Source organism: Cucurbita maxima, unplaced genomic scaffold, assembly GCF_002738345.1.
Source record: "Cucurbita maxima cultivar Rimu unplaced genomic scaffold, Cmax_1.0 Cma_Scf00003, whole genome shotgun sequence".
Taxonomy (NCBI): Eukaryota; Viridiplantae; Streptophyta; class Magnoliopsida; order Cucurbitales; family Cucurbitaceae; genus Cucurbita; species Cucurbita maxima.
The window spans coordinates 5,087,538-5,106,176 of NW_019272019.1; the positions used below are offsets into that span (position 1 = coordinate 5,087,538).

General features: G+C 36.2%; 5 protein-coding genes across 6 annotated transcripts in view; 1 reads left to right on the forward strand and 4 right to left on the reverse strand.

Annotated features, from left to right (window-relative positions):
- Positions 1–1,507, forward strand: part of LOC111476600 (cellulose synthase A catalytic subunit 1 [UDP-forming]) — a 6,251-nt gene extending 4,744 nt beyond the window's left edge. The window contains exons 13-14 of the mRNA XM_023120327.1: positions 32–382; positions 587–1,507. Coding sequence (XP_022976095.1) covers positions 32–382; positions 587–1,171 — 936 coding nt within the window. The 3' untranslated portion in view covers positions 1,172–1,507. The remainder of the gene's footprint in view (positions 1–31; positions 383–586) is intronic.
- A 268-nt stretch (positions 1,508–1,775) lies between these two features.
- On the reverse strand, positions 1,776–4,816 carry LOC111476635 (adenine nucleotide transporter BT1, chloroplastic/mitochondrial-like). Its single transcript, XM_023120400.1, has 3 exons — positions 3,693–4,816; positions 2,579–2,740; positions 1,776–2,495 (listed from the first exon to the last, which is right to left on the reverse strand). The coding sequence occupies exons 1-3, from the start codon at positions 4,230–4,232 to the stop codon at positions 2,022–2,024; spliced, it is 1,176 nt and encodes a 391-aa protein (XP_022976168.1). The 5' UTR covers positions 4,233–4,816; the 3' UTR covers positions 1,776–2,021.
- A 1,240-nt stretch (positions 4,817–6,056) lies between these two features.
- LOC111476619 (AFG1-like ATPase) lies at positions 6,057–13,423 on the reverse strand. 2 transcript variants are annotated; one of them, XR_002717134.1, is made up of 15 exons: positions 13,030–13,423; positions 12,458–12,594; positions 12,201–12,343; positions 11,927–12,072; positions 11,687–11,766; positions 11,276–11,533; positions 10,811–10,921; positions 10,081–10,203; positions 9,481–9,602; positions 9,343–9,412; positions 8,303–8,395; positions 7,909–8,036; positions 6,946–7,087; positions 6,382–6,574; positions 6,057–6,328 (listed from the first exon to the last, which is right to left on the reverse strand). XR_002717134.1 is itself a non-coding variant. In XM_023120378.1 (14 exons), the coding sequence occupies exons 1-14, from the start codon at positions 13,157–13,159 to the stop codon at positions 6,440–6,442; spliced, it is 1,818 nt and encodes a 605-aa protein (XP_022976146.1). In that variant the 5' UTR covers positions 13,160–13,423; the 3' UTR covers positions 6,057–6,439. The 2 variants fall into 2 exon arrangements, 1 of the variants encoding a protein (XP_022976146.1); XM_023120378.1 differs by having other exon boundaries at positions 6,057–6,574.
- A 1,217-nt stretch (positions 13,424–14,640) lies between these two features.
- On the reverse strand, positions 14,641–16,334 carry LOC111476639 (probable sugar phosphate/phosphate translocator At5g25400). The gene has a single exon (XM_023120405.1). It carries the CDS (start codon positions 16,150–16,152, stop codon positions 15,097–15,099), a length of 1,056 nt encoding a protein of 351 aa, XP_022976173.1. The 5' UTR covers positions 16,153–16,334; the 3' UTR covers positions 14,641–15,096.
- Positions 16,335–17,368: 1,034 nt separating this feature from the next.
- The window catches only part of LOC111476643 (probable carboxylesterase 17), a 1,742-nt gene continuing 471 nt past the window's right edge, over positions 17,369–18,639 (reverse strand). Inside the window, exon 2 of the mRNA XM_023120411.1 lies at positions 17,369–18,332. Coding sequence (XP_022976179.1) covers positions 17,371–18,332 — 962 coding nt within the window. The 3' untranslated portion in view covers positions 17,369–17,370. The remainder of the gene's footprint in view (positions 18,333–18,639) is intronic.

The window sequence follows — 18,639 nt, forward strand, 5'->3', positions numbered from 1 at the left end:
TTTTTTTTTTTTTTTTTTTTTTTACTTTTAGATTGGGTGGATCTATGGTTCTGTGACAGAAGATATTTTGACTGGGTTTAAGATGCATGCTCGTGGGTGGATATCGATTTACTGCATGCCTCCACGCCCGGCGTTCAAGGGATCTGCTCCTATCAATCTTTCTGATCGTTTAAACCAGGTGCTTCGATGGGCATTGGGTTCCATAGAAATCTTGCTCAGCAGGCATTGTCCTATCTGGTATGGCTACAATGGAAGGCTAAAGCTTTTGGAGAGAATAGCATACATCAATACCATCGTTTACCCTATCACCTCAATTCCACTGATTGCATACTGTATGCTTCCTGCGTTTTGTCTTTTGACTGGAAAGTTCATCATTCCTGAGGTAATTTGGTAGTTTCTTCCTTTGAAACTAAAGCTTGATCATTTGTCTTGTCTGATCTACTAAATGTGGGACTCCTCCATAAATTTCGATAGTATGCGTAACAATGACGATAATCGATATCCTATTTCTATAACTTGTGATGAGATAATGATTCTATTTTCCAATTTAAAAGTAACGGATTGTTTTCATTTACCTAACTTGCAGATTAGCAACTTTGCCAGTATGTGGTTCATTCTCCTTTTCGTCTCCATCTTTGCAACGGGTATTCTCGAACTCAGATGGAGTGGGGTTAGCATCGAAGACTGGTGGAGGAATGAACAATTTTGGGTCATTGGTGGTACTTCAGCTCATCTGTTCGCCGTCTTCCAGGGTCTCTTAAAGGTTCTTGCTGGAATCGATACGAACTTCACTGTGACGTCAAAGGCCAACGATGAAGATGGAGATTTTGCGGAGCTTTATGTGTTCAAATGGACTTCTCTCCTCATCCCTCCTACCACTGTCCTTATTATGAATATGGTTGGTATAGTGGCAGGTGTTTCATATGCCATTAACAGTGGTTACCAGTCTTGGGGTCCTCTCTTTGGCAAGCTGTTCTTTGCATTGTGGGTTATTGTCCATTTATATCCTTTCCTAAAGGGTTTACTAGGAAGGCAAAACCGTACACCTACCATTGTCATTGTCTGGTCCATTCTCCTCGCTTCCATTTTCTCCTTGCTCTGGGTGCGGATCGATCCATTCACCTCGGCTGCGACCAAGGCTGCCAATGGTCAATGTGGTGTCAATTGCTAGACAGTTACATCATAGTTTTGTCCCGTGGTATGGCGTCGTTCCTGTGAATATGACAATAAAGAAATCAAGGCATTGAGAAGAGCCCCCAGGAATGAACCAATTTGAGGAAAATGAGAAAAGGATGACCTTTACACCAGAATTTGTAGGTGTGTCTTGAAGTTGTATTGGTATGTTATAATATTATTGTGCATTATTGTGAAGTCTCATTTGTTTAATGCAAATAGATAAAGGAATTATTTATATCAGGAGAGTTTGTATGAACAAACCGTCAATGATTTTCTTTGTTCTTTTTTCTAAATGTTTCAGAATTATTATGACTGAAATTATAATTTAATACTTCCTCGTGTTCAAGGATTTCAATATCACAGTTTTTCAGCCACAGAAATCTATTCTATCTAGCATGGATAATTTCAACTATCTCAGATATATCCTAGTGTTCATAAAGGTGAGAAATGATATAACAAATCAAATGTACCCTTGTTCCTTGGTTTGGTTCCGAAAGAGAATTGAATTCTCTAAAATCTAATACACAATTGTTAACAATAGCTCAGTGGTCAAGCGGTCAGCGTTGATTCACGCTTTTTATCTGAAAAGATGGAAGACATGTCGGTTAAAAAGAAATCAATTTCACGCTATTAAGAACCATAAAGTAACATATAGTTCTATAGAAAGAAATTGATGCAAATCATTCTAAAACTCCTCTTTCACCAAATTCTAATGCATTTATGAACAATAACAAATCTCTTAGCACTGGGAAGATGCAAAGTTCTTCAAGACACCAAAAAAACCGAGGTGGGATTTGGTATTCTTCTCCAATTTTGCGCCAAAGTTTGATGTAAAAGGTTACCTTCTAATTTTCATCATCTTTGTCTACGAGAATTCTCTTGCAAGCTTCATAACACATGAACGAAATACCTGCATTGGGCACCAGCTTGATGCAGCTGGGGCCAAGCCCTTTATATAACCCCTGAATGCCTTCCCTTTCAAGTATGCTTACCAGCGCATGAATTACATTCTTGTAGACTTGTCTTCCACTGAGGGCTCCAACCTGCATCTGCTTGCGAGCTACTTCCAGTGGGAACGTCGCACTGCTCGAAATGGCACCCGCAGCTGATCCGATTAAAAGGGTTTGAATATTGCCAATTTTTTCTTGCTTAAAGATCTTCCGATAGGCTTTTCGCAACGTGTCGTAAGCAAAGTAATTGGCGGCAGAATATGGGATCACTCCAATCAAACTAGGAGTGAGGCCTCTGTAGAATTCTGCAGGCCCCTTCTCTTTAAGTATCTTAATGAAAGCATCTAAAAGGCCATCATAAACCCCTCTCTGCAAGAATTAGCAAGCATTGAGGTTTCGTGACGTTTAAGAACGAAAAATGTTGTTTCAGTTCACTAATATTTTCGAGCTACCTGTATGGTTAATCGGGTTTTGAGCAATTCAAGGGGGTATGTGCAGAGGGTTGCACTAACTCCAGCACAGGCTCCAGCAACTAATGAAGCAGGAATTGGAGTTTTTGGTTCTTCCCCTGGTCCGGGTGATAGGTTCTTGTTGACTGTATCAAAAGCAAAAAGCTGCAGAAAGAACAGCAGAGGAATCTGTAAGCACTGAAATGAATATAAAAAGCAGTTTTCACAGCAAATCCTTCCTCTTAACCCCAAAAAAAAAAAAACCCTCAACCCAACCCGGATCATGTTCGTTTTAGGTCAACCCGAAGTTTTTGTCCCATGAATTCGAAACCGAACCGAACCAATTCGGGTTCAGAAAAATGAACCCCACCCAACCCAAAATGCTAACACAACCCAACCCAACCCAACCCTTATAATTCGAGTTGGATTGGTCCGGGTTGTCGGGTTGAATGTACACCCCTAATCTCAAGTACTTCAAGGAAAAATGGAAAATTCTACATAGACAAGTTTCAAACCCAAAACAGGCTTTGAAGCATAACAAAAATTAAATTCAGTCTTCTAGAGATTATATCATCTAATGAAAGTACATGAATGATAATCACGACAAACCGTATTTGTCAAACTCAAATCGTCAACCATGGCCATTTTTCAGCTAGTTTCCATACTTGACTTTAAACAAAAAGAATCCTTGAAGCATGTCTATTAACGAATGTATGACAATTCAACGCCAAAAGCTTATGGATCCAGTTTCTATAGAATTAGACAGGAGGTCTTAAGTTTGAATCCCTACAACAATTTCCTCCTTCAAATCATATTAATGGTTACAAATCAGATCTTGTGAATCACAAAATATTCAGCAAACATAAGGATGGGAACATCAACAATTTACAAAAGGATTAAGTTTAACCTGGTACTCATTTGAAAAGATCCAAAGAACAATTCTAATAAGAAATTACCCAACAGGGAACATCCACACACAAACGAGTAGACAAGAAAAATGAAGAAATCAAGGAAGTCTAACACTTGCACAGAGAGAGAGAGAGAGAACCAATTCAATGAAATACAGAGCAAATTCAAAAGCAAAACATTAAAGCACGAGAATTAGAGTGTCAAGTACCTCAATCGCCTTGCTGGGTGCGACCCGAATAACATTAACCAAGTTGCCCCTAAACAATCCCTTCCATCCGTCATTCTTCATAATATCATTGAACACCTCTGTGACAGAGTGCCCACTGCTACCCACCATCAAATGAGTTCTTATAGTCTCCAATGGCGCTACACAAGTGTTTGACACCGTCCCAGCAATTGCACCACTTATCAACCTCCGCAGTGAAGGATTTTGAACCTTTATTCTCAATAGAAAACCAGGCTTCTTCTTCGTTTTCTTTTTCACTGCAGCTTCCTCTATAGTAACAGCCTCAGCAGAAGGCACATATTTCATACACAAATTTGTGTAAAGAGGGTTAGTGTCATCCTGGGCGCAGGAGTTGGAAGAATTGGGTGAGATGCCGAATCCGACTCCCATCTGACCGACACTGGCAAATAAGCCTCCGGGGTGGAAGTGGCCTTCGTGGATACTCCATTGGGAGCCCAAATCAAAGACTGAGAACAACCCATCTCGCTTATAGGCTAAAACCTGAGATCCTCTCTGACCCATCGGTCGGGATTCACAACCAACAAGACGAAAGGCAACACTATAGGCTAAACAGAATACGATCAAACAGTAGGCAACCAGCCAAGAGAGGAGTCCGAGAAATGGATAGAAGGCTCTGATTCAATCAACAAATGCATTTAACTGCAAATTTGAATTCAAACAAGAGAGAACATGTGGCAGCAACTTCAACAAGGGAGAGAGAGAGAGAGAGACGAATCTCCCTCCGTTGCCCGCCGACCCTCCGATCACTTGGGTTTGGGAACCTTTTTTGTCCCTTTTTTTTGGAAAGATTCCGACCCTTGGAGGTTGGAAGCAGGTTTTATACGTAGATTAAATAATTGGATTGATTCTTCCATGTTTCGGCAGAGTGGTTTGGTTTGGTTTGAAAAGTTAGTTAGGGTTTTATCATTTGTTTCCTCTTTCTGAATCAGAGGATGTGCGTTGTACAACATATTATAGAATAAGGTGGCTAACACGTGTATACATAATTCAACCACCAAAGCGCCATTCCTACCAGAAACAATGAACAAATGCCCAAACAGTTCACATTAATTTATTTTAAATTTTAATTTTCTACTTCCGATTAAAGTAAAATAAATAAAGTCAAAGACTTTGGTCTTAGCTTAGCAATTGCATATCATTACTTGCTTCAACAAAAAAGGAGAAATAAGTTAAATTCATCTCTAAACTCTCTTAGACAAAATTCAAATTTACATCTAACATACCACTCAGTTTTTCTTTCTAAAAAAAATCAATTTAATAAAAATAAAAATAAAAATAAAAAGAATTTATTAAATACACTTTAGTCAAACTTCAACCATAAATTTGGGAGGTAATAGTATAATTGGCTTAATTTAGAACAGCCCTGACCAATGGCCATCAAGTCGTCGTTGGTCAGGCACGTGGACAATTCACAATGGCCTGGACAACTAAAATCGCCGGAATATTAATTAGTGTAATAATATATAAGAGCATCTCCAACAACAATGGAAGCACTTCCAAGTTTAAAATGATAATGGTTTTAAAAGACGGACTTTATAGTTATATCAACTCTATCAACCGTAGACCAAATTTTAACGTTCTAGACCAATTTTACACTTTAACATAGGAAGAAAAAAAAGAACATCTTCTAGACGATACAAGAAGAGAGTTTTTACATAGCTTACTAACCACAAAAAAAAAAATAATAATAATAATAATAATAATAATAATCAATAAATAAAGTTTAAAAAAATATTTACTCATTAAACTTACATACAAGTTCTAAATTCTAAACGTTAATTCATAACACTAAGTTCTAAACATCACAACACTTAGAGTTATTTAATTTTAATATATAACAATTTATTTTTTACACTTTCAAAATTGTAACGTGAAATATCTCATCTAATAATCTTTACAATTCGACCATTTGTTCCTATCAATTTATCAACCTTCATAGAATAAAACCTCTTTAAATTTTATAAATATTTTTTAGGACATGGCTATAAAAGTAAAAAGAATAAAATGTAACCTATTAAGGTTCAAAAATTAAATTATTACTATAAATGTTTAGGAGACTAAAGTGTTCTTTAATCAAACTTTATAACATCTGTTATGGTAAGTAATGTCGTAGGGAGGCCTAGAAAGCTTCCAACTTCGAACTCAAAAACATGGCTCCTCACTTCTAATAACATTTTATAAGTATGTATTCTAAACATATCTTTTCTTACCATGTATTCTAAACATATCATTCGACCGATCGCATTGGATTATTTAAAGAATTCAACACATAAAATTTCCAATTTGCATGTGGGAGTGAAATTATAGAGATCAAACAAAAAGGAATCTTACCAAGAATCTTTTAACTTGGGTATTAAAGACAAAGAAGTTAGCAGGTTTAGCTCAATACATAATCAATTGACTAGAGGTGAAAAGATATAACATTATGAATGAGTAGGAAGAGGGGAATGATTGCAGTGAGCATTCTTTAAAGTTTATGAAGTTATTATCTTCTTTTTAATACTACCTAATGTGATTTTTTTAATTTTGAATTCCCTTATATTGTTCTGTTCAGTTATTATAACAGGCCTCAAAATGCAATAGAATAGTTCAGCTCTAGAGAATTAAATATAGATAGATAGATAGATATTTCTGAGCGCGATCTCTCTCTTCCCCCTACTTATCCCACATGAGAGAGAATTTTAGCAGTGGACGAGTACCTTATAAAGTCATGATGATTGCTGAAATTGGAACCTGGCTGCTGAATCAACTAATGATGCTGGTTCTCGTCTTTGGAAATAGGGATGAAGGTTTCGCACTCCCTTCAAGTATAAAGGTGTTTGCATCTCAATCAATCGAGAAACCTATAAAAAGAACAGAACTATGTGACCAACAAAAAGATTTTCATTTTTGTAATATATATAGTTTTCCAAAGCTCACCGGGTTGAAATGGACACAGATGTTACCGTACAATTAATAATGTGATTGAAATAACTTGAGAATAAAGGATTTTTAAACAAAACTGGAACTTTTTGCAGTTTTCAAAACTTGGCTGAGTGTATATAAGCTTAATTTTCAAAAACATAAAAGTAAAAATAAAATGAAAAAAAAAAAAAAGAATCATAATACTCGGAGCATTATACCAAGTACTAAACCAACCTGTTGGTTTGACTAAATACTGTTTGCAAATCATACAAGAACCATTATAGAAACTAAGGAGACAAAAGAAACTTACAGCTCGACGGAATGCAAACATCTCTTCTTGACCAGATAGCATTGACACAATTGCAGTTGGAGCACCTACTGATCCTACATTGCCCTCCACTAGGACGTTTCGACGAAGCTTTCCCCCTTCTGCCTCTGTTTCAAACTGAAAACTGCAACCAGAAATACAAAGTTCATAGCATAGTTGCAAAACCTACATTGATGCTCAAAAGATAGAATCAATTTCAAAGTTAGTAATCTATAAACTGAATGATGTGGGTCGATCTAACTACTAAGCAAGGAAATCAAAATGATCCATGATCCAACAATATGCATATACGCTCATAAAAGACCTAGATATCTGCATGCAAGACTTAAATGTGTCTCATTCTAAGGTTCAGAACAGAAGCAGCATAAAGTTGATGTGGTGGTACTCAGTATACTTGGTCTTCTTCAATCTCTTCAAAAGGCTTAGAGAGATATACAGTTAGTTTTCCTTGACTTTTCCTTGACCTACCGCTCCCTTGACTTTTTCTGAAAAAATCTCTTATTCTTTCTAAACAAACAGATGAAACACACCAAAATGGGTCTTGTGGCATTAAACCAAAATATTTTTGCCTACCCTAGGAAGACATGTTCTCAAAGTGCTTCCACGAAATTGCAGAATGACTGGACACCGGAGGGAAGGACAAAGCAAATTCAATATTACTTATGATTGATACTAAATATTTACTCAACGCAATCGGTTTGCCAAACTCTTCAAGCCGTTGTTCATTTCAAAAATAAATAAGCATACTCAAGCATGAAATGAAATCACGATTGAAGTATATACTTGACAATGTCATATCAATGTACTTGAACTGAAGTTGGAAAATTCACTTAAAAGTGGAAACATCGAAAAATGGAGATGTTACATGAGCATTCACATTCTTAGAGCTTCTAAAAAAAAAAAAGAAAAAAAAAAAATCAACCCAAACACAAGAGGAACAATTACCTCTCCAAATCAAAAAGAGCACCCTCTTCCGTGCCCTGGAATAAGTCCTCAATTGATGTAGCTGCCAAGCAAAATAGGCAGCAATGGTGATTGTATAACTCATCAATGAGAGTGATGAACCGCCGGGCCTGAGAAAAGGTAATTCACTAAGCTTAAAATGAGGGAAAATGGAGGGCAGCAAGAAAGATATTCAATTTTACACTTCACAGATGTCGAAGGCCATAGGGAGCAACATTCATTTAATACGCATGTAAATTACCAAGGGTATGTAGCCAGTACAATATGCGCACTTAAATTGCATTTAGCCACTTAGGCTGGCAACATTTGTCTGATTGAAATTTGAAGGTTCACTAAGATCACAGAAAAAATATTGAAAGAAAATACTTGTTCATACCTTGTCACGAATGCGCATGCTCATCGTTGGGATGTCAGATATGAAGACAGTGTGATAGTTTTTGGCTAGGGCAATATAATCTGCAGCACCTACCTAAGGAAAAAGAAAATCTTCCAATTGGCGCCAATCATAAAAAGGTATCAAATTTACAGAAGAGACTAGAAGAGCAGCTCCAAGGAAAAACATCAAAGTGACTTATCTGCCAAATTTTGTTAATGTTTTATGTGTCATAACAGATAATGTGAATTCTATCTAAAGTTTTTAACCAAATGCTTTTAACTACGTATTTTGATGTATTCAAGCTTCCAAAAGAAAGGCACCGTAGCAAGATTCTCACATTATTTAAGGATTGTCGATTTCCAGTAGCATTGTAAACATGTTGATCAAGGATGACACTCCAATTTTTCATTAAGTGCATACACGAGTTACAACCTTCAAATACCTCTCAAAGTGCAAATGTCTAAATCAATCTATCTTTTCTCGAGATAGGAATGCACTTTTCTCGAGATAGGAATGCATTGATTCAAGAGATGAAGAAAGCCTCATAAAGTCAAAATTTTCAGCGTCATAAAGAGCTCTGGCAAAATTGATAAGCCAACAACTTAATTTCCATGGACCAGCAATCCTCCATATCAGAGCATTTTGTACTAAAGCTATCTCTTTTAGGATTTTTCTAAAGGTACCAAACCTTCCCCTTTTTACATTGACCTACAAGAAAACCCTTCACCAAGACCTTATCTTAAAGATTTTCTAATTGGTACCACTTCTTCCACCATCAGGCTACAAGGCCACGCAACTAATAAAGGTCAGAGTTTTGAACCAACCCAAGAGATGGACTTCCCACGTAAAACATTCAGCATGACGTTAAAAAGAAAAGATAAAAACATTATATATGCCCTCACAGATATAATTGTACTAACAATTGATGGAGATGTCCACCAATGTATAAAACGGTGTTAACTATCAATTGTAGATCATTACATATGACCTCACAAAAAACACACACCATTGTGCTAATAGTAGAAAGACAAGCATGATACCGGTTGACCACAGAGAAAATCAAATGCAAATCGTGCCACTCCGTTGCAGCTTTCTGACACCTCCAATTTTCTGATTGATATACATACAATTGGTAAAGCATCCTCAATGAACACATTTGAGTTAAGTTTAGTCAGTACCTCCCAAACATCACAGGAATAGTCTCAGAGGTGATTTGTCCTCCCAATTGGCTGGTGATTTCGACCCACATCTTTTCAAATTTTCCCACTGAAGTGCAATCTGAAGGCCAGAAATAATGCATCTACATGTGCATTCAACGATAAATGAATAAAAATCTGAACCACTGTAGGAAAGAAATTGCAACCAATATATGATCATTAACATCTCACACTGCCCATGTCTGGTGTTAAAACCATCCAAGTGCACCGATGTCAAAATGATTGATCAATAAGGACAATAATCTCTATTCACATGCTCAAAAAATTCAAAGATTGAAAAGTCACCCAAAAGGGTGAGATATGATGGTAAGAGAGACAACTATCATAATGGGAAACATCAAAATAGCACGAGTGGATGAGAAGGCATCGGTTCCCTCAGTCGGTAGCCAATACAAAACATTGACCACTCTCTCACATGTCATAATCTATAACACAAACATGGTTTGCCATGAACCAACCAACTCAACATTCTCAAAAACCTTCAAAATTGAACGACAGATACTTCAAAATTGTATGTGTAGTTTTTCCTCGAATACCTTGTTACAGTGTTAATAATCTCACCTGGTCAAAAGACCTTTGGGCTATAAAGCGCCGGTAATCAATCTCACTGCCAATAAGAACAAATGCACAATGCTCCTCCAGTTTAGTGACAAACTTTTGGAAGATATCCTTCTGCATGCCATCCTGGATTAACAAAATCCGTCTAACACAATCAAGATGATGAATTTCATATACAAGTTCACTGTATACCTTCTTGTTGATTGTTTAAGCGGTTTATTTTGAATTTTCTCCTTAACATTCTGCTAATGTTCTGCCACAGTGTCCCTTTTGATAATTATGGTTTCCTACTGTTTAGATCCCATCGTTCAATTAGTAGCTCTGATGAGGATAAAAAATGGCCACTTTAAGAAGGTACTAATTCCATGGTAATAAATTGATTAAAAAATAATATGTTAGAAGTTGATCGCTCAAAATACCCTTTATTGTTCAGAGAATCACTCTCTAGAAGAGTTGATCTAATAATTTTTTAGCTTCCAAGTCTAAAACTTCGAGATGCAGACCAGTTTATCTTTCCATACCCTCAAACTACTATACATGTTTTGGGGCACTTGGCTCCATCAAAGTGTCAATTTCATCTGCATAAAAACTTAGTCAAACCTGATCACATTGTAAATCTGAATACCAGACTTCACCAGCCAGAAAGATTGAAAATTAAAAACATGTAAAATTAAAAATTCTAATGACCAGCTAGTGTATCTTATCTCCTTCAACATTTCAATTATAATGGTACCTGGTTCAAGTCCTTTGGAGCTCGATTGCTGGTGGCTACAAGAACTGTTCCAGTACTTAACAATCTGCTTACAATTCCAGATAAGGCTACAATAGCAAATACATCAACTGTCTGAAAGAGAAAGCAGAATAACCCAATAAATTAAAATCATGAATAGAATAGAATCATTGGTAGCTAATTTCAAACTGTTTGCTTACACAAAACGTGCATGAATAAACTCAGATATCAGCAACAAAAAAAAAAACAACCTTTTTCCCATGATAAACGCCTCATCTTTCACTCCAAATTTTCAAAACTCTAGTTTTCCTAAGTTAGCCCCCATAGTTTCAAAATCCTAGTTCTCGGACTTTCACATCAATATGCATGACCCGCTATTATTTATATGTTATCTTGACTGTATCAGGAATAGTACAATGATGAAGCAAACTAACAGTAAGAATTTTCCCTTAGTTTCTTTTCATTTACCTGTATCTCATCGAAGCAAAGAATGCTAGCTCCTACTTGACCTGCTTGTTGATCAACCAGAAATTTATCAGCAACAGCAGGAAGAATGTTTTTCATCTGTACCTCTTGCTTGTATTTTTCTTCTGCTGCAACCCACTCCTTCACTTTTGTATCAAAAGGGAGATTCATAATCCAACTCGAGATGCTTGATTGTGAAGATTTCTCCCTCACTTGATTTTTCCATATCTTGTGCATATCTTCATTAATTTTAAGCATAGCCTGCCATATAATGGAGTAAACTTGAAAACCAATACCAATCTGGAAAAAAGAAGGCATTATCTCTGAAACAGTAAAGCTTAACACAATTGTTGAAATAGATTGTTAATGTTTGTTCAAACGTCTCAAATTTTCCAAACTAAAATAAACCCTCACCTCATGGAAATGGTACCTTTGACGATGTTTAACAATTCCTTCAGTAGCATTGTAAAACATATCCATGAGCATAGTCTTCCCTGGATTATTAGAAATTCGTTCAGCAAATCAGAATTAAGTTAATTGTAAAATTATAGGCATAAATCACAGTGATAGTCAGATTATAAGCATAAATCAATGTGAAGTGGTAACTAATGTCCAAGCTTGCCATATAAAATTTTATCGTGGTCAGAAACTTACCACTTCCAACATTGCCATATATGTACAGTCCTCTAGGAGCATGTGGAGCAGAAGGACAACGACCTACAAGTGAATCCAACTTCCTCTCTCGGTTAAGGTATGAAACCCACTTACCAACTCCAGGTTCAATATTTTCAGAAGATTTCCTAAGGTAAAAATAAATAAATACTTGCAAAGATCAGATTCTACAAAGTTTATCACAATCAGAAGCATAAATGGAACTGCTGAAGATTTTAAGCTCGGAAAGGTAACTGTGAAAAGAAGTGTGCCTAACCGAAACATCAGTGTTTCAGCAAGTTTGCTTCGGCGCTTGTTTACTGAGGTCCATACATCTCCCGGTTGTTTAGACTCAGCTTCCTCCATTAAAAGTCTGCGCCTCTCGTTCTCCCTATTCTGCTTCCAATTAGCTAGTTTTACCTTAAAAGTAAGCAGTTCAAAAAAGTGCCTTAGTATTAGGTTTCAACCTATTTGTAAGAATAAAAGCATATCTGACATTCGGATCATTATAGTAATATCAATTCCAATTAGTACATGATACTCTTCCATATCCCTTTCATATTGCTCCAATCTTCCAAGCAAACTCTCCAATTCGGAAGCCACTCTCTCTTGAAAAGGATCATGCTGTAGCTCCCCTCGCTCAACTAGATGCTTATACTGGTTTAATAGCCCTGCAAGAAGGAATTTCATATTACAAGTCTGAAATACAAATGCGACCAAGACTACGGTATCACGGAATCCAAAGCGCCTACACTATAGAAATATGGATCATACACAAACTCGTATAGCTCAAAATAAGCAGCAAGTTCGAATCCGAGAAAATGAGATCGATCAATGCAATGCTTTAACGTCAAACGTATCATAGAGAACAGAAATCAAACTAAAGGAGCATCAGCGATCAAAGAGATACCAAATCACGATCAGAAATACGACGCATAAAGCGAGGAATTCACTCTCTCATGAATCATTAGCCAGTAACCATCACAATAACACTGTACTGTGCATAAGCTAGAGAGTGAACCTCCACACGCATATACTACATCCTAATTTCATACTCAACATTATAAAATGCACACATATAATGCGAATAGCAATGTGATAGAGACCTGGAGACTTCGCAGACGAAGAGAGGAATCGAACACTAAGCGGATCAACGCCGAGCTTCGAAGATTGTTGACGAGTGAACCTCAGCGACAATAGCGAATAAATTGTTGAAGTCGAAGTTCCTCTTTTCATCTCCGAACCACAATTTCTTCTCCTTCTTCGTCTCGAAGTATAGCGTGTAGTTTCTGCAAGAAGAAAGCGTTGCAATTTCCAGAACCGAGAGCGCGTAATCGTTGATGCACCAAAACTGCAAACTGCAACGAAAATGGAAAGTAGCGACTTGTTCTTCCCGCTAACCAGCCACGTGTTGGCAACAGGGTAATTACCGCGCGAAGATGACGTGGATAGAAATATCACCGTTGGATAGAAATAAATCGTACGGTCCTTAATAGGACATCATCCTTTCATGTTTGGAGATACGACTTCCCTTTTAATCTCCATCTTGCAAGGTGTTTCTACTGTTTTTTATATTTTAAAAAAATATATTCATTTTAAATAATTTTTAATTGATCATTTCTATTAAAAAATATAAATTATTCTTGTAAATTCAATAATACATTATGAGTATAAGGTTATATCTAACATAATTTTTTTAAGAAATTAATTTTTTAATATTACAACATCGTTTTCACAAGTCAATACTTATTCAAATAAATGAAAATAAGAAAGTGGAACCGGACAGATATAGATAATTTTTACTTTCATTTAGTTAACGAGGATAAATCTTTATTCGCTCATAATTAAAAGATAAAAAAACTAAATTTGCTAGCCAATTTGAATTGAACCGTTAAGTAAAATGTCATAGGTTTGAGAGAACCAAAAAAATAGATAGATTAAAGAAGAACCAATTTCCGAACACGAAAAGAAAAAGGGTAAAATGGTCATTTCATTTCTCTATATATTACAATATTCCAAATTTCAAGCTTTTAAAAGACTACAAATTAGGATTGTCCAAAAAAGGCAATAAGGTATACTTTATAAGGCATTGAATGGGAGGGATGACTTGGTTTTTGGTGCTGAAATTAAGGATATAATTGAACATACCCATAGTTTTTGGTGTTGATATTAGGGATGAAATGGTTCGAAGTCGCGAGTTTAACGACATTTGTCAAGCTTCTCCTTTACCCGTTATCTAAGAAAAAGTCGAGTACTCGATTTTGTGAATGTGATTAAATCGTCCTACTACGAAATTAAAAACATTCTCGATTGGTTGGAACTTATCAATAGGAAAATATTGACTAAATTACGAAAAAAAATGCTTCAAAACTTTTGACTTCTATTTTTTCAACGATTGCAATATTACATTTTTTTTATAAACATTTTGAAACTATCCTTGAAGCAAACATTAGCTCATAGTGTTCTTACGAACATCTATCCAAGTCCCAATTTTCTTCCAACTTTTCAACGAACAGAAAGTCAAGAGTAACAAAAGAACATTACAAGTTTTCATACCGTATTTTATAGTCCAAGTTTCTTCCTTTTCGTGTGCCGAAATTACATCTTCGTAGTTTCGAGAATATACCTATTCTAGTTTCGAGAATGTACCTATTCATCAAGTCGAGGTTCGTATCTAAGAACAAAAGATATTTTAAAAATGCCATTGCTCCACAATATCCAGAAGGCCAAATCTAATCAGAGTATCACTAACAAGAGAACAATGGAATACAACCTAAAAAGTGAATAAATAAGCACTGAGCAGAACCCTCATTGAATGAAAGAAGGAAACTTCTAAAGAAATGCAAGAGAGAAGAAGGGGAAGAGGATGATGCTGTGAAGAAGAGGAAAAGGAAAAGAAAAAGAAACAAAAATGGGATTTGAGATTCTGTTGTTCTACAAACTCATCAGGTTCATCAATGGCTGCAGGTATCATAATCAAGCAACAAAAGCAAAAATCTCAAACACCTAATAATATTACTAACAGCCAGAAGTAGAAATCCAGAAAATAACCTGAATTTGAGCTGATGAAGAGATCCCAAATTCTGCAGCTACCCCAATTCTTCATCTCGATCCTTCTCTTTGTTCTCTTCTTTTTCCTGATTTATTGCTATATTCTGTGTTCGTTTCAGGTTTCAATTCAAGTCTTTGGATTCGTTCTTCCTCCCCAACCCGTCGTTCTCTCTTTTCTCCAGCAATTTTCCTGTCTCTTCATCGGCTTCAGTGGCCTTCTTTTGCGCCTCTATCGCCTTCAGAGCCTTCAATTTCGAGTGATTGTAATACCCAACCCCAACGAAAGCCAATCCATAGCCGAACAAGTTGATAGGAGTCACAGTGTCCTTGATCACCGACCACGAGAAGGCAATCAGGAGCCAATCCTTGACCACGCCGGCGACGTTCATCGTTAGGGCGGAGGTTTTTCCAACGAGCAAGAACACAGCGAGATTTAGGGCAAATGCGCAGAGTGAATTGGTGCCGAAGATCACATAATCGAAATGGAGACTGGAAGCAGATTTCAAAATTGGATACTCGACGAAGATCCACGGCACTAACAAGAAGACGAAACAACAAGGCGCAACGTAATACAAAGAAGTAATCGGATTCAACGAGATTCCTTTAGAGGTAAGCAAAATCTGGATCAGAACAAGCCGAGTCGCCTCGAATGCAACGGCGCCAAGCTGCAAAGCCACACCCCAAACATCGAATTTCGCTTCACCATAAGCAGCAATCGAAACGCCAAACGAAATCGACAACATATTCACCATCGTCTCCGTCTTGAAACCTTCCTTCTTCAAAAGAACGCCGATCGAATAAACAGCGACCGGCATCAAAGCCTTGAGCATCTGAATGAACGAGACAGAGAGGTAAATGTACGCCGAATTCGAAAGCCACAAAGAGAGAGAATATAACGCTCCAATTGGAACAACAGAGGAGATATATAGATCTCTGGACATGGAAACCGGCTCGACGAGCTTGAAGACGCGAATCATAAGAAAAGCGATAGAAGCACAGAAACTCATATGGATCATGGTGAGGGAAATCGGAAAAGGCCAATCATACATCTTCTTGTCGAGAATGAACTTGTTGTAGACAATGACGGTGAAGCTGAGGAAGATCCAAATGGCGACATAGGTGTAGGAGAGGACGATCTTCTTCAGAACACTGTCACTGATAAAACTTCCTTTGCCCATTGCGCCGATCGGGGGGAAATCGGAGTTGAATCAGAGGGAGAACAACAAGAAATCTGCAGGAAAAAAATAAGCAATGGAGATTCAGAGAAAGGAACCGAGCTTGATTTGAGTTCGGTTCAGGGAAGAAGAAAGTGACGGAGACGGAAAGGGAGCGAAATCTGGGAGAATAAATAAATTCTCTTTTTTTTTTTCTTTTCCTTAATTTGTTTTTTATTTTATTTTATTTTTCATTTGGCTTTGGATAAACAATTAATTAAATAAATAATGGAGGGTCAAAAATGGGAAGAATCTGTCTTATTTTGTTGTTTTCAGTCCAATTAAAAATTGAATATAAATATATACTTAACAAAAACTATATTAATAATATTTTAATTTTATAATTTTTTTTAAATATTATTTTGGTCCTCTCAAAAAACATTAAAATAAAAAAATTTATTTTTTTCAATATTTTTATTATAATAAAAAAAAGAATTAATATAGTCTACTTACTATATAATAAAAAAAATATATCACATTTGTCAAAACGAATAACTCATCGATAATTGAATTGTACTAAAATAACACATTACACTATCATATTAAAAAAAATATATCTAATTCTTTATTCTCGAGCCTCGGTTTAATAAAAAAAAATAATGAGAATAGCTAAACTGTCCGTTAAAAGTTCGAATCTCATTATATATTAATTAAAAACGTTTATTAATAAAAACATCTTTTTAGTAAAAATTAAGCAAAATAATGAAACGGTGGAAAATAAAATTGGAATCAGAATCACATGTGTTATTGCAGTGAAGGGACCGTCCATCTTTAATTTACTGAAGGTGAAAATTAATTTTGTTTTCGATAAAAGAATGAATAAAATAGAGGTACTTTTTTAAATTATAACCGTCAAATATTAAAAAGAATAATATCATAAAAAAAAAAAAAAAAAACTTTTATTGATGTTGACTATTTTTAATAATTCATTAAAAATGAATGTTTATGATAATTACAAAATAAAAAACATTAATTATTGGTAATATATCAATTTAATTATTTATGTACAAATATTATTGAGGTACATCATTACTACTTTTTTTTGTGTTCAAACTTTTTTATTGACAACCACACTCATGGTAACTCTAGCGTTCGTAGTTCAATGACTAAGATAATTGTCTTCTAAGCAATAGATTCGGGTTCAAATCCCGGCAAATGAACCAACTATTATAACTCTAGTGTTTAATTAAAGGTGTTCATGAATTCAGTCATCTGCATTTGAAGTAAGCGGGTGGGCTCGGATTCGGGACGGAATACATGAAATACATGAGACTCATCTACAGCTTCTATCAGCTTAACCACTTTTACCCACTTTTGCTGCAAGAAGTTTACATATAACTCTCCCCTTTCCTTCAAGAAATCCAAGCCAGCCACGAAAACCACCACATTTGGGAACTTACTCCATTCTTCTTTACTCATTTCTTGTGTATTATTCTCGTAGTTACATCCGAAATAATCAAGGTTGCTACCTTTCGGTATGCTCAATCTCCAAAACATATCATTCATTTCCACAAATCCTTCTACCCCTTCTGCTTTCTCCTTCTCGGTTCGTTTCTCGCTCCCGAAATATGGATGAATTAACATCAATCCTTTGATAGTCAGGTTCGAAATGTTGGTCTTCATGGTTTTGAGTGCAACATGGTGGACAATGTTGCCTCCCGCACTGTCTCCGGCTAGGAAGACTCGAGAAAGATCGGCATTTTGCAACCATGGCTCGAAACAACTTGCTTGATGGGCGAGCCACTCAAGTGAGCTGTAGCAATCTTCATAAGCTGCTGGAAGTCGATTCTCCGGTGCCAATCGATAGTCGATGGACAAGATAACACAATTAGATGCAACAGCCAAGCCTCCAAGAAAGTGATGGTACCCCATCCAAGTAGTTGAGCCAATGCAAAAGCCACCACCATGGAAGTAAACAAGAATAGGAAGTTTTGCTACATGATTACCAATAACATTAGGAAGAAACAACCTTCCGGTAACTGGCTTTTTGGGGTCGATAGCGACATCCTTGAACTTATAATTCTTAGATGATTGATTATCAGTTGAGACAACGACTTCAGGAATCAAGCGTCGAACTGACCCATCAGAGTATACTTCAAGGAATCCCGGTGCTTCTCCTATCAATGCCATTCGTGCACGAAATACTTGGGAGGTGATAATTGAGCCAAAAAAAAGTGTTAAGACTTTCTTTTGGATTGAAGTTTTAAGAGAGTCTGAGGTTTTTATATGGGTAAGAGTTCATAGCAATTGAAGTTGTAAAGGCAATGTTGGTGGGTTGGCGTTGATCATGCAAAGGAGATTGGTCCCAAAACAAAATAGAAACAACTTTAATAGAAACAACTTTAGCAGTTGAGTATTAGGTGTACTATTTTCAGAGTGGTTAGACGCTCAAAGAAGTTTAAAAGAAAACTGAAATTAAGTGGGAAAAAAAAAAAAAAAAAAAAAAAAAAA

Bases quoted from the DNA above. Each gene is read 5' to 3' on its own strand.
- LOC111476635 (XM_023120400.1), bottom strand. From the start codon at position 4,232: ATGGGTCAGAGAGGATCTCAGGTTTTAGCCTATAAGCGAGATGGGTTG. The intron at 2,741-3,692 runs GTACTTGACACT...TTCTTTCTGCAG, and splicing joins CACCCAGCAAGGCGATTGAG to CTTTTTGCTTTTGATACAGT. The intron at 2,496-2,578 runs GTAGCTCGAAAA...TAATTCTTGCAG, and splicing joins AAACCCGATTAACCATACAG to AGAGGGGTTTATGATGGCCT.
- LOC111476619 (XM_023120378.1), bottom strand. From the start codon at position 13,159: ATGAAAAGAGGAACTTCGACTTCAACAATTTATTCGCTATTGTCGCTG. The intron at 8,396-9,342 runs GTATCATGCTTG...CTTTTTCCTTAG, and splicing joins ATTTTCTCTGTGGTCAACCG to GTAGGTGCTGCAGATTATAT. The intron at 6,575-6,945 runs GTAAGTTTCTTT...TTCTTTTTATAG, and splicing joins TGTTTGCATTCCGTCGAGCT to GTTTCTCGATTGATTGAGAT.
- LOC111476639 (XM_023120405.1), bottom strand. From the start codon at position 16,152: ATGGGCAAAGGAAGTTTTATCAGTGACAGTGTTCTGAAGAAGATCGTC.